Below are 13,450 nucleotides of genomic sequence, written 5' to 3'. Positions count from 1 at the left end.
AATAGGAGTGCACCGGCATTCCCAGCTCCAAATCCCCCCAGCTCCAGCCAGGTTCGCCGATATCTCTGATCCTGAATCCCCCCTGACCTCAGCTCATTTTCTAATACTCCAGTTTGGGAAACCCGATGCTGCTGTCACCACCCGGTCACCTCAGGGCAACACGTGCCAACCCTGATCTCATGCACCTTGTTGTTGTGGATCCGATCCCGTTGCTCCCTGTGGATCCAATCCTTCTGCTCTTTGTGGATCCGACCCTCCTGCTCTCCGTGGATCTGTTCCCCCCACTCGCTACGGATCTGATCCCTGCGGATCCTGTCCCCCCGCTCCCCGTGGCTTTGTCCTACAACCCGGTAAATCCCGGTCACAGGGAAGCGCAGCGGCCGCGCTCCTCGCCATGGCAACGGCGGGATTGCGTCAGGGCTTTTCTTTCCAACTGCAAAGCTGGATGAGCAACTCCCTCGGGGTCAGTAGTAAGGGAGAAGGGAATATTCTTTTCCCTGGGGCGCTTTGGGACTGCCAGTTCCCTAATCCAGCCCTGATTTGGTGTTTTGCTCCATGCTCCCGGGTCCAAGGCTGCGATGGGTCAGACACGCTGGGCTCCCATGCCAGGGACACCGAGGATTCCTGTGCTGGGGACAGTGAGGGCTCCCGTGCTGGGAAAACTCTGTGTGCCTTCCCTGTGGCACCTCCCTGCTAGTAGTACAAGATGAACTTGCAGGGAAACCAGGAAGGAGCCAGAGGTTTGGTGATGGACGGGGTGGAGGCCCAGGGATGAGCCCTGCTTCAGTCCGGCTTTACATTCCCCCCTTTCCTGCAATCCCAGCAAAAACAAAGGCAGAGGAGGTGGCTCTTGCGCCGTGCAGGATGTGCTGGGGCGTGCAGCGCTCCCCCTCCGCTGTGCCTGGGAGCGGGGAGGGTGGTCCCAGGGGCTTCGCCGAGGCTCAGGGACAGGAATGCGGTGCCGGAGGCTGGAGCAGGCAGGGGCTGCCCGGATGGTTTTGTTCCCTCCCAGCCCCGGGTAAGGCACAGCCCCAGAGCACAAGACGCGGCACCCACTGCCCCGTCCTCCCCCCGGGCACTCCCCTCCCCAGCCCTGGCCCGCGGCGGCAGCACCGGAGGAGCTGCTCCGGGATTTGGGAACCTCATCAGAGCAGTGCCCGGGGCGGGGGCTGCCCTTGGCTCCCCAGCAGGTGCTGGGGCTGCCGAGCAGGTTTGGGCTCGGCTGCTGCACGGCTGTGGGCAATCCCGTGTGCCCTGGAAACGGGCCGTGAGTGCAGGGACTGGAAAAGGTCCCTACAAAACACCACAGCAAGGTGGGGACTCCCAGAGAAGTCCCTGGCTCTGTGGAAGAAGCTGCCTGGCTGCAGAGGCAGGAGAGAGGTTCATGTTGACGTGGGAATGGCACGGGGTGAAGGCAGGAGGGCAGCACAACTCCTCATATCACTGCTTCCCCACGGCATTTCCATGTGGCACTATCCCTGCTGTGCTGCTGGACAGGCAGCACTTCCAGGAAAACAGATTTGCATTGACAGGATGTTTGGTCTTACAACCTCTGCCCTTGGAAGCTTTTAAAAACAGGTGAGAAAAACATCAGTCAGGTGTGGGGGGATTACTTGAATAAGCTCCAGGTGATCCATGAGGTCCCTCCAGCCTCTGGTGATTCACAATTTCCCATGACTGCACCTGTACACACACAGAGTTCCACTCTGGAGCGGATATTTGCACTCCCTAAGGAAGTGCTGGCACTTTTGCCATATTGGGTCACTGCAGCCTCAGCCCTGCTCACAGCCAGCTCCAGGTGATCAAAACTGGGGCTCAGCCAGGGAAAACACCCATGGGTGGTCAGGTCTGGAACGCACACAGGAGTGAACTCTGCGTCTCCTCCATGGTGTTGCCTGTTTGGGACCCCTGGCCAGGGCCCTGCTGCTGCAGGAGGTTTGTTCTAAAGACCTGTATCTTGGGCTGTTTCATTGCTTAATTAACTGCCCTAAGGACTGGTGCAACCTGCCAGGTGAGCTGCCTGCCCGGCTGCTCCCGGTGCTGCTTCCAGCCAGAGCCCAGCCCATGCTACATGTGTGAGGAGTAAAATCCCAGTGAATCTCAGTGTTTGTCCTTCAAAGTTTGCAGCAGAGTTGATGTTGGGCCCACACTGCTCCTCTCACAGCTGGGAAATGGCTCTGTGCATCAAGGTCACTTTATCTGCCCTCATCATGGACCAGAAACGCTCACGTTAATGGGTCTCTAATTTAATCAAAATGCCGTGCCTGTGATTGCAGGGCCAGGATCTTTTCCTCTCTTGAAGGGCAAAAATCAATTTGCAGTAACAGCAGATGCGTCTCCTCACCCCTCCAGGCCTATGTAAGTGAGTACATCTTTCATGGTAGGAAAATAATAATATTGGCTTGGTCTATCATCAATACTGGGGTTTTTCTCATGTGCTTTTGAGCACTTTGGTGGCAGCATCCTGTCCCTGTGAGCTCAAAAAAAACCACTGATGTGGTGCCTCTGGGTTTTATAATTACTGTATATCCTGTGTACAAACAGCCCTTTTCCTGCAGATCCCAAAGGAATCACAACAAATCAGGGAGGAAAAGCCTGATTTCCACGCTCTGGGAATGGGTGATCACTGCTCGGACGGAGCAATTGCAAGCAGGTTTCTTTGCATCTCCTCGTGGTTTGTTTTTCCTCTGTCTCAGCGCCTGGTTTGGAAACCGGTCACCAAAGAGTGGTAATTTCTGTACTCCAGTGGTTTTCTTCCGTGCAGCCTGGCTCCGGCCAGGAATACTGGGAGGGAAGGACGGAAGGAAGTGTGATATAACAGAAGGAAGGAGGGAGGCCAGTGGCTGCAAACTCCTGCTGCGATCTGCAACGGGAATTACAAGCAGTTTCTGGAGGCAGAGCCAATGTATCTGGTTCTGCCTGGGACAGAGGACACACACAGTGACCCCTGATGTGTCCAGTCCTGTCCTCGGACAGGATACACACGGTGACACCACAGCCCTGTCCTTGCCACGTTTCCTTCCCATTTCCCTCACGCTGCTATTCCCTCCCATGCATCTCCTCCTCTCCAATCTATTTCTTCGCATGCGTCTCCTCCTCTCCAGTGTTTCCAAACACTTTTCTACATGAGATTGTAATTATTGTATGAAACACTGAAAATTTTTATTTTTAGGCCTTTCAAAGCTGTGTAGCCTCTCGCCGAGACACGTCTTTGGCTTTGCCAGTTTCCTCTTTCAATACGCAAGTTTTTACTGCTGGAGGCATTCTCACCTTCCTCAAACCTCGGGGTGGGCTTTTAAAGATTTCAATAGAAAATGGGCTGAGAAAAGACCTTTTATTTTTGAAGGAAACTTTGTTTTGGCTGCTTCTCACTATCATGTCCCAAGTTCCTGTGGGACAACACTGGAAGGAGGTGGCTGAAGGGATCAATCCCCATGGGACACGGAGGAGAATAGCTGCCCCGGGGGCCGATCTGCGGGGACAGGACGGACCTCCTGAGCGGGGCGGTGACCGGATGGGCCGCAGCAGGAGGAGGCGCCGGGGCCGGGCCGGGGGCAGCGCTCAGCGCCCAAGATGGCGGCGGCCCCTGAGGCGGCCCTTTGTCTGCGGCCGCCGCCGCAGTGCGAGAAGGGCGCGAAACTGGGGCAGCGTGGACGCGCCCCCATCGCCTCGGGGGCGGGGAGGCCGCGCCCCCCGGCCAATCAGCAGCCTCCACTTCCTTCCCTCTCACAGGGGCGCTCCCGCCCGCCTCCGCACGGGCAGCCAATGGGCGCTGTCCGCTGCGCCCCGCCCCCACGTGGGTGGAGGGGGCGGGGCCACGCTGCGGTTTTGTTTGGGCGCCCCTCCCTCCGCACTCCGCCGAGGCTCATTAATATTAACGCTATCCCGCCCAATCGGGTGGTGCAGCGGCGGCAGCGCTTTGGTGACGTTTCGCCCCGCCTTGCAGCGGCGTTCATCTGCATATTCATGAGATGGGCGGGATGAGGCGCGGGCATTTATAAGGCGCCGCCCCGCCAGGCTCGCCGTACATTGCGCTGAGGCTTTGAAGTGTTCTGTGGAACCCGCACCGTCCGGGCATCGGTGAGCGCAGTCGCGCGGGACGGCCGCGGCTTCGCTGGGCCGGGTGGGCCGCGGCGAGCGGAGCCGTGTCCCGGGGGCGGAGGGCCGGGTCCTGCGGAAGGCCGGGCCGCGGCGCCTGAACCGCCGATCGGTGCCCTGTGTGGGCACGGGGGTCACGGCGGAGCGGGCCCGGCTGGGCCGTGCGGGGCAAAGGGCCGCGGCGGGGGGAAAGGCGCGCGCGGTAATAAAATGGCGACGGGCCTCGGCCGTGCAAAATGGCGGCCGGCGGGAGGGAGGGGGCGGTGGGAGGCGCTGAGTGGGGAGGGCCGGTAGGGGGCGCGGCGAGGCGCGCATGCGCGCTGAGCCCGAAGGGGCGGGGGGCCGGGAGCGCGGGTCCCACCGGGGCTGCAGGGCCGGACGCGGCCGCGGGTTCTGCCGGTGCACGGCCGCAATGCTGCTCCCCTGCCGCGGGCCCGCAGCCCCGGGAGGGCCCTCGGTCCCTGCCACCTTAAGGGAGACTCCACCGCCACATCAGGCGTGGGCTCAGAGGGGTATTAGCCTTCCGGGAGTGTGAAATCACGTCGGTGTTGTTATAGGTGGTGGTAGAAGGATTTAGTATTTCAGGCCTCGCGGGAATATGTGGATTTTTGGAGTCGCTGACTCGGCTGTGTTGGTTTGGCAGGTCAGAATGGCATCAGACGAGGGAAAGCTCTTTGTCGGCGGGCTCAGTTTCGACACCAATGAGCAGTCATTGGAACAAGTCTTCTCTAAATACGGACAGATTTCTGAAGGTGAGACTGCAGAGCCAGGCTGGGATAGTTTCCCTTAATCTGTTAAATTTCCCTGGTGCTGATGAGTTTTTTTCCCACCTCTCCTTTCCACAGTCGTGGTGGTGAAAGACAGAGAGACTCAGAGATCCAGAGGTTTTGGCTTTGTTACTTTTGAAAACATCGATGATGCAAAAGACGCAATGATGGCCATGAATGGAAAGGTGAGGAGGCTCTGGAGCTGATTTTTTATTTCTAATAACGTAGGAAAGGAAATGGAAGAAGTGGGCTGCAGTTGAGTCTGTGTAAATACAGATAAATATCTGTGTCTTAAAAGCATGAAATGATACAGATGTAAGAAATGTGGCTGTATGTAAGTGCATATTAAGAGTATAAGGTGATAAAGTCCCATGGTGCAACCTGGATGCAACCTGAAGTAGTGTCTTTATGGGAATTCCTGTAAATAGAATTAGTATGTCAATTTCCTTGCCTAGCTGGCTTAGTTGAGGCATGAAATACACGTTTATTTTATGACAAGCAGTAAATCCTGGCACTGCTTAGCTGGTTGTGAAGGCGTGCAACTCGTCCTACATGTGCTTTGCTATTTAAACATCTAGATTTGGCTAACTGTGGTTCTGTTTTAGTCTGTAGATGGGCGTCAGATCCGGGTTGACCAGGCTGGGAAATCCTCTGAGAACAGATCTCGTGGCTACAGAGGGGGGTCCTCGGGGGGCCGGGGCTTCTTCCGCGGGGGCCGAGGCCGGGGCCGTGGCTTCTCCAGAGGTGAGTGTGTGGGGGTCAGTGACAATGGCTGGATGGGGGAGTGTCACTTGTCAGAATACTTCAAAAACTCCCGTTTCCATGTATTTCCAAGGAGGTGGAGAGAGAGGCTATGGCGGCAGCAGATTTGATTCCAGAAGCGGAGGCTATAATGGCTCCAGAGACTACTATAATAGCAGGTAAGGGCTCTGCCAGCACTGAGAGTCGTGGGGATGCTGTGGTGGATGTCAAAGCAGCAGAGAAGCAGTTGAGCAGCTGTAAAGCAGGTGCTGTTTGTCCCGCAGGAGTCAAGGTGGCTATGGCGACAGGAACTCAGGAGGCTCCTACAGAGACAGCTATGACAGTTACGGTAAGTCCTGCTTCGACCGGGAGCGCTGAGTCCGTGTGCTGTAGGAGCTCTGAAGCTGCTGAGCCTGAGCCTGGAGCCTGGGGCAGGCTCAGGCTGTGGACGTGGTGGTGCCGGGAGATTCTAATTTTTAATGCATGTGCAGGAGTTGCTCGGATCTAAGGCAAAGCAAGTGTTATAAAAAAAGGTGTTCCTGGAGCCCAAACTCGGCTGCCCTAACGCGCTGACCCGCGGGTGGGGGATCTCAGTAGCCAAGTAGCCGTAGCCTCAGAATAATGCAAAGGGAGTAAAATGCTGGAACTTGTCTTTGCTTCAGTGCCTTTACAATTGTGCCTGCTTCTTGTCCTCAGCTACACACAACGAGTAAAAATCCTTCCTGACTCAAGATCGTCCTTCCAATGGCTGTATTTATAAAGATTTTTGGAGCTTCGCTGAAATGGTTATTGTGTAGTACATCTACTTGTATTTTCACTTTTGTAGTATTATCAGTTCTGATCTTGTCATACACAGCCTGGCAGCTTCTGAGACGAGACAGTCTGATTAGACTGTCTTGGAGAAAGCTCTGCTTTCAAGTGGTTTTAATCTTTTTTGAAAGCACTTCAGATTTTATTTTATCCTCCATGAATGAGCCAAGGTGTTTGTTTTTTTTTTTTTTAAAGTTGGGGCCCCAATTCAGTTTCTTTTGAGCTAGAAAGGACCTTGTACCGATGTTCACTGGAAGCTGAGCAAGCTGTGGACTTTTTTCTTTTTTTTTTCAAGTGCATTACCTTCGTCTTTTGTAACATTCCTTTAGTGTAGCAAGGTAGGAATGCAGCCTGGGTTCCGTTGGAAGGCAAACCACCTTGATATATCTAAAGAGAAACGTGCTTGTATGTTCAACCCGCATAACGGTATTTTTACTGTTGTAACGATGTAAATGACCCAGAACTAGACTTGCAAACTTACCATAAAGAGGTTCTTGAAAATGTTTATTTATATTGTCCTTTTTTACTGGAAGAAATATGCATATTCCATTGCTGTTGTATTTGAAGTGGTAAAGGATTCCTGTATACAGTTTTCTTTGGCTTTACGAAGCCTATTAAAAGACCGTCTGAAATGAACTCTGCTCCTGACATTTACATTTCATTGCACAACACAACCCTTGGAGACCAAGAACAGTCTTGGGAGCGAGAGGAGGAGATTAGGGACAGTGGCAGAGCCAGCTGGACGATTGACCAGGCGCTGGAATTTAAATCCTTAAATCGGTCTTGACATCTGAATTGGCCAACAAATTTCACATGAAATAGTCAAAACTTGTCTATAGAGGCTAGAAGTACAAACCTTGAGGGTGTGCGAGATGTGAAGTGCAGTTGGAGTGTTAGGAAGGATAATGGATGTTTCCTCAAAAGCTGCTATAGCCTACACTGGGAAGCTGTAGAGAAGAGCCAAGTGCTGTAGTCCCTGGGCTGTTCCCTGTGTGCCGAGCGCGTGTGCGATGGTAGGGGAATGCCGGGCTTAGCTTAGCTGTGTCATTGCTTACAAGTTCTAAGAATTCTTTGCTAGCAAATGGAAACTGCAGTGTCCTTGGAGAAAAGAAGTGTTGTGCCTCCAACAGAAACCTCTGAGACGAGAGCTGCTCTCTTGGCTAGTTCATATGTGGAAATAGTCCTGTAATTCGAGGTAACTCCTTTTGCTCATGTCCGCATCCTTCCTCTTGTTGAGAGCTCATTTGAAAGTCTAATGTACCTGTGAAATATTCCTTTTGACAATTTTGGTCAGCTGCTGGAAAAACGTTAACCCATGCCGTACGCAACCTTTGGCTTGTGGCACACCTTGAGTTCCACAGATCAGAGTTGGGCATGCAGCCGTGTCTTGCTGTAGGTACGGAAGCAAGATGGGAACGAACTCCCTGACTCGATATGTGTTCATCTATTGAGACTCTTCCTAGACCTTCATTAAGTTGCTCACTTTAATTGTAGCTTTCTTTGCCATCCTACTTGTTGCCATTAACTTTTTCCCATGGCCCACACTTCCTAAGCAGCCATGTCCAAGTGTTAACTCTCTGCTTAGGGGATCCAATCCATGGGCTGGCTGAGCACGGGCAGCAGCCGGCCCGGAACAGTTTTCCCAGACTGTGCTTTGTGGTGTGATGGGTTCAGCGATGGCTTGTGAGACCCTCGTGCGCTGTGAGCTGTGTGGGGAGGTTGGGGGCGAGAGCAGCCTTTGCCCAGGGCTTCTGTTAACGCCTCTCTGCTTTGGCAGGCTGAAGGGACCCGGCACACACCTCGGAGGCCAAGCGGATCCTGAGGGACCAGAGCTTCGTTCCAGGGATGCAGGAGCAAGTTTGCCAACCAGGTAACATCCCTTTCTTGAGCTTATTTTCTCTGGCTGTGTCCCTGGCTGTGTCTCAGAGCTCCATAGCCCTGAGCTCTAAGTGGTGCAGTAACCCTATTCCATTTCTGTATCTTTATCCACCTTCCAATTCTGTTGTCTCTGTTTCATTTCAGCCCTGAGACACGTCAGAGAAGACAGAAGGACAGACACTCAAGTGGGGAGATGAAGAAATCGCAGCAGTGGTGTTGCTCATTTTTATATGGATCAATTGAACCAAGTCTATCAAGCCAGAATAAAACACTGAAATGTGGAAAAAAAAATCTCTGTGGTACCTTTTCCTGGGAAACAGAATACTTTTGGCAAAAGTAGTTATCTGGTGCACAGCCCGCTTCAAAGCATTGCTGTGGTGCTTGAAGGTGGAGACACTCAGCTCTGAGCCAGTTGATGCCTGATCCTCGTGGAAAGAGGTCTTGTTACTGGTTCAATCCCAAAAATGGCAGCTCAATAACGAGGAGGATTTTTCTTGGGGGAGGCTGACACTGAGTGTGTTTTTAGCAGGAGATTGCAGGGTGAGAGCAGGGAGAGATTTAGATGATCTCAGCTGTTCCTGCCCATTTGTTTGTGTTGAAAAACAGTTGATTGCTTCATCATCCTGCTCTTTTCTCCCCTTTTTTTAACTGATAAACTCAGAATTTGGTGATTGGCTCACTCACAAGCCTCAAGGACTTGCTGTCCAAGAGCCATCAGTTCCCAATTTCCCACTGATAAGTCTCCAAACATTCCTGCCTGCAGGAGGGGATTATTGAGCTCACTTCACAAAACCTACTTTTCCTCCTTTAACCTTTTTCAAATTATCTAAGTGAACAGCATTTAAAAAAAGCAATCAGCCATGACACACTTCTGGGGGTTGTATCAAGCAATTTGCCAGTGAGGATTTTTGCATGTTAATGCAAGAGGATATTAAATATAATGAAGGCTGAGGAGTGTGTGAAGTCTTTGCTGATAAAAATGCAGTCAGGTGAGGCTTAAATGAATTCAGGCTGAAAATACTTACAAATAATGCTTTGTGAGGCCTCCCTAAATAGGATGCTTAGACGCAGGCAGAAATAATGAACAGGTGTAAAAATAGAGCCTGGTTGGAGGTGCTGTTATTTTTGGCATTGCTAATTATGGCAATGAGTTAATGATGTCTTGCCGGGATGGGTGAGGGAATCGCTGGATGCTGAACCCAGTGGCGTCATGGGGAAGGTGTTTGGGTGCCGTGGGTCTGACGTGAGTTCGGGTGACCCAGTTTTAGCCAAAATGCCCCTTTTTTAAAGCCCTTTGTGGCCCAGGCAGCTCGAACCATTCCCTGAGGAAAAATGAGCGAGTGGAGCAGGGGTGAAGGGCAGTAGGCAAACCCTAGTCAGCCTGAAGAGTCTGCAGAACACGGTGGGGGTTGGAAATTCTTGAAATGCTCAAAATACTCCTGTTTGCAGCTGTGTTCACCCTGGGGCGGGAATGGCTGCCCTGAGGGGGGAAGGACGGCCCTGAGGGGGAAATGGCGGCTCTAGGAGAGAAGGTTCTGTTGTGAGGGGAAAGGGGTGACACAGGGAAAAATTATGCCTTTCAGAGGGAAATGGTGGCGCTGAGGGAGGGAGCCTTACAACCGTGATTGGGAAATGGCGCCTCTGAGTGAGAAATGGGAGTCCTCAAGGGGCAATGGCGGCCCTGAGGGAGGGAGGATGACCCTAAGCGGAAAATGGCGGCTGTGACTGCTGGGGTGATGCAGTGAGGGAGAAATGGCGGCCTCGACGAGGTGGCCGCAGCCAACGAGGGGACAACAACGACTCTGAGGGCAAAATATGGGAGCTCCGCGGCGGCACCGTGAGTGGGTCACGGCCGGCCCGGAACGGCGCAGCCCCGGAACCCGCGAGCGGCTCCGCGGGGCCCGGGCGGTGCCTGCGCCGCGCGCACCGTCCCGGCGCCTTCCTGCGCCCGCCGCTCCCGCTCCGCTGCCCCGGCCCGGCCCGGCCCGGCCATGCCGCGCCTCCTCCTCATCCTCCTCCTCTTCCTCCTCGTCCCGCACCTCGGCCGCGCCGCCGCCCCCAGCCCGGGGAACAGCACGGAGCCGCCGCGGGCGGCCGCAGGGAACCAGACGGAGCTGGAGTCGGGGCACGAGTCCGGGCCGAGGCTGTCGCTGGGGTCGGGGCTGCCTGTGCTGAGGCGGGCGGTTTATGTGCTCAGCGCTCTCTCGGCGCTGGCCGCGCTCTACTTCGTGCTGCGGGCGTTCCGGTGAGTGCGGGGGGGACGGGCACCCGACCGGGGCTGTGTCCGTGTTCCTGCTGGTCCCGCTCCTGGTCTTGTCCCAGTCCTGGTGTCCCCTGACCCAGGGCTGTGTCCCTGCTGGTCGCAGTCCCTGTTCTCCCTGTCCCCGGCTGTGTCCCAGCTTGTCCTGGTTCCAGTCCCCTGTGGCCCTAGTTGTCCTGGTTCCCCCTGGTCTGGGATGTCACCCTAATTGTCCTAATCCTGGACCCACTCCCCGTAGCTTGGGGCAGTGTCCCTGCTTGTCCCAGTCCCTGTCCCCCGTGGCTGTGCCCCTGCCAGTCCCGGTCCTTCTGGGTCCACCCGAAGCCGGCCACGGTGTCCCTTTGTCCCTTGCCTGCCCCAATCCCGCTCCTAATCTCTGGGTTTGTGTCCATTTTCCCCGAATCCCCCTCCCCCTCCCTCCCTCCCCTCCTCCCCTCCCTCCCTCCCTCCCTCCCTCTGCCAGCCGAAGCTCTGCTTCCCCGCCAATCCCCTTGCCAGCGCGTCCGGAACGCTGCTGTAAATCCCCAGCACTGTTAATTACCCGAGGTAATTAGCGCTAAACCATCTCCGGTCCCGCTGGGTGGGGACAGCAGCTCACTCACTGTGCTCTCCCTGTCCTCAGCCCCAGGTCCGAGGGCCCCAGAAACGAGCCCAAAACTCATTTCAGGTTGAAGAAGCCCCAGAGGAAGAAGTATGGGCTGCTCTCGAGCCACGATGAGAACATCGAGCTGGGCTCCCTCGACAGTGACGAGGAGACCGTGTTTGAAACACGGAACCTGAGGCGGTGAGGGAGCATTTTGTGTGTTTTGTGTTGTTGCTCTTTTCCTCACAAGGGGCTGAGGCTCCTTTCCCAAAGCCGTGGGAGCTTTGGCACAGCTCCTACAACCAGATCTGCATAAATTAAAACGCCTGTGTGTGGTCTGTGTGTTGGCACACGGATTTATCTCACTTTTCCTCATTTTCTGGCTGGGGAAAGGCTCGCTGACAGGATTATTTGGACACTGCTGTTGGGGTCACAGGGCTGTTGGGAGAGGCAGTCCTTGTGCCCAGTCTGGGCCTCCCTGTGTCAGACAGGAAAACAAAAATTCCTGGGTTGGTTGTTTTTTCAGTTCAGGAGCTGCTTCCAAGTCATATCACAGCTTGAACTCCCAGTCCCATCAGGACATCCATTCCTGCTTTCCCAGCAAGATTCCTGTTTGGGTTTTTTCAGTTTGGGAATTGCTTCCAAGTCATGTCACAGTTCAAACTCCCAGTCCTCTTGGGACATCCATTTCTGCTTTCCCAGCGTCGTGTTTACATCCCACAAGCTGGATTTCTGGGGAGGTTGTTTTAAGCTGAGGAGGAATGTTACCTCAAGGAGTGTCACCTCGGCTCCCCCCACCTGTGCTCCTCCTGATTTTGGGTGTTTCCTTTTTTTTCCAGATGATTCAGCACCAGCAGCACTGCCTGCCTGGACTGATGGAGGGTCTAATCCCAGTGGAATCTCCAGTGCTCAAGTTTTGTATCTACTTACAGTGACTATTAATTAACAGTTCAAGCCCTTCCATAGCTGGGCCAGGGGAAAGGGGACCAAACCTGTTTTCTTCACATGCATTTTTTTGGGGACATTTCTGGGGAAAGATGGGAGCTGTTCGCTGCATGGGGAGAGGCTGAGGTAAGGGAGATGTTCCTGGATGATTTTCAGCACGTGAAATCTGAGCTCGAGTGCTGCCCTGTGCCTCACATCCCTCTCTCCTTGCCCTGGAAGCATCGGATTCCTTTTCCAGGCTGATCCTCTTTCCTTCATGCAATATCAGGTTACTTCTTTGGGAAGTGTCTCTGTAATCAGCTCCTGGGAGGAGCTGGGAGAGCTCTTGGTGTCTGTTACACAAACGGGGTGGGAGGGTGATTGTTCAGACAGAACAGCTTTGGGCATGAGTTAAACGAGTTAAATTTTGCAGGATTAGCAGTTCCAGGGATAATCCAGGTCATTCATGGGTTTGCAGACATGTTTACAAATGAAAGGAGCCACGACCCAAAGAAATATTTCTCCAAAAGAGCCTCCAAAAGGGCTGGGAGTGCCCGGTCTCTGCCCAGCCCCAGTCTTGTGACACCGGGGACACGTGTGACATCTCCAAACTCCAGATTTTGAGATACCTGAGGAAGAGCCACGTGTCAGCCAGGGAGGGTCTTAGAGCAGCTGATGCCTGGAAAAGGGGGACCCCAACCCCTCGTGGCTGTGATTCAGGGCAGCCCTGATTGAGTTACCTCCTCTGGAGGACCCTGGAGTTTCACTCCCTTGGCTGGTACTCAAACCGGATCTTTCCTGCAGCCCATTGTTATGTGAATATTTGGAATCTGATTGTGTAGGACCAAAGGTGAATGTGTCAGGAAGTTGTTGTTGGGTGGATCTGCTGCTAAAACGGTGAAAACTGCTCACCAACTGCTCCTGTCCGTGGCCTTTCCTTGGAAACTGGCAGCACATCCTTAAATCCCACTTCCCCCCAAACTGGTAGTGCCTTTGTCTGGAGAACCCGAGGGATTTGCCCTGCGGGCGGGGAGATCCCTGTGGCACCTTTAGGGTGAATATTTAGAATGTCTTTGGAATGTCTTTGGCTCCTTTCCTTTGGCTTGCAAGTCCCCTGTGGATCAGGGGGCACAGATGACGCTTGGAGAGGGGACAGGATGTGCTGATTGGGGAGGGGCTGGGGGCTGGCAGTTGAGGCAGCTGAGGGAGTGCTGTGATCCTGGTGTGATCCTGTGCAAGTGGCCACGTCCCTCTGTTTGGCCAGGTGAGGTTTCCTGGAGAAATCCCACCCCCGTGGCAGCTCAGTCTCGCATGTGCACAAAGGATTTTAAAATACATATATATTTTTAATAATGCTGCCATGTGCACACACAGTGATTGGATGTGCCC

The 13,450-nt window shown here is 54.0% G+C and overlaps 2 protein-coding genes across 8 annotated transcripts; both read left to right on the top strand.

The window, feature by feature from the left end:
* Nucleotides 1-3,921: 3,921 nt before the first annotated feature.
* CIRBP (cold inducible RNA binding protein) lies at nucleotides 3,922-8,585 on the top strand. 4 transcript variants are annotated; one of them, XM_085040619.1, is made up of 8 exons: nucleotides 3,922-4,080; nucleotides 4,742-4,850; nucleotides 4,944-5,050; nucleotides 5,471-5,609; nucleotides 5,701-5,785; nucleotides 5,891-5,955; nucleotides 8,194-8,286; nucleotides 8,439-8,585. In XM_085040619.1, the coding sequence occupies exons 2-7, from the start codon at nucleotides 4,748-4,750 to the stop codon at nucleotides 8,196-8,198; spliced, it is 504 nt and encodes a 167-aa protein (XP_084896745.1). In that variant the 5' UTR covers nucleotides 3,922-4,080; nucleotides 4,742-4,747; the 3' UTR covers nucleotides 8,199-8,286; nucleotides 8,439-8,585. The 4 variants fall into 4 exon arrangements, with proteins under 4 accessions (XP_084896745.1, XP_084896744.1, XP_084896743.1 ...); XM_085040618.1 differs by having other exon boundaries at nucleotides 6,303-8,286; XM_085040617.1 differs by having other exon boundaries at nucleotides 5,891-7,812.
* A 1,596-nt stretch (nucleotides 8,586-10,181) lies between these two features.
* Nucleotides 10,182-13,042, top strand: FAM174C (family with sequence similarity 174 member C). Of its 4 annotated transcripts, none has more exons than XM_085040623.1 (3): nucleotides 10,184-10,539; nucleotides 11,183-11,338; nucleotides 11,977-13,042. In XM_085040623.1, the coding sequence occupies exons 1-3, from the start codon at nucleotides 10,286-10,288 to the stop codon at nucleotides 11,978-11,980; spliced, it is 414 nt and encodes a 137-aa protein (XP_084896749.1). In that variant the 5' UTR covers nucleotides 10,184-10,285; the 3' UTR covers nucleotides 11,981-13,042. The 4 variants fall into 4 exon arrangements, with proteins under 4 accessions (XP_084896748.1, XP_084896749.1, XP_084896750.1 ...); XM_085040624.1 differs by having other exon boundaries at nucleotides 10,191-10,539; nucleotides 11,222-11,338; XM_085040621.1 differs by having other exon boundaries at nucleotides 10,191-10,539; nucleotides 11,177-11,338.
* The last annotated feature ends 408 nt before the right edge of the window (nucleotides 13,043-13,450 follow it).

Source organism: Lichenostomus cassidix, chromosome 28 (genome assembly GCF_008360975.1).
Source record: "Lichenostomus cassidix isolate B80296 chromosome 28, HeHo_3.0, whole genome shotgun sequence".
NCBI classification, from domain to species: domain Eukaryota; kingdom Metazoa; phylum Chordata; class Aves; order Passeriformes; family Meliphagidae; genus Lichenostomus; species Lichenostomus cassidix.
This window is presented reverse-complemented; position numbering and strand designations above follow the sequence as displayed.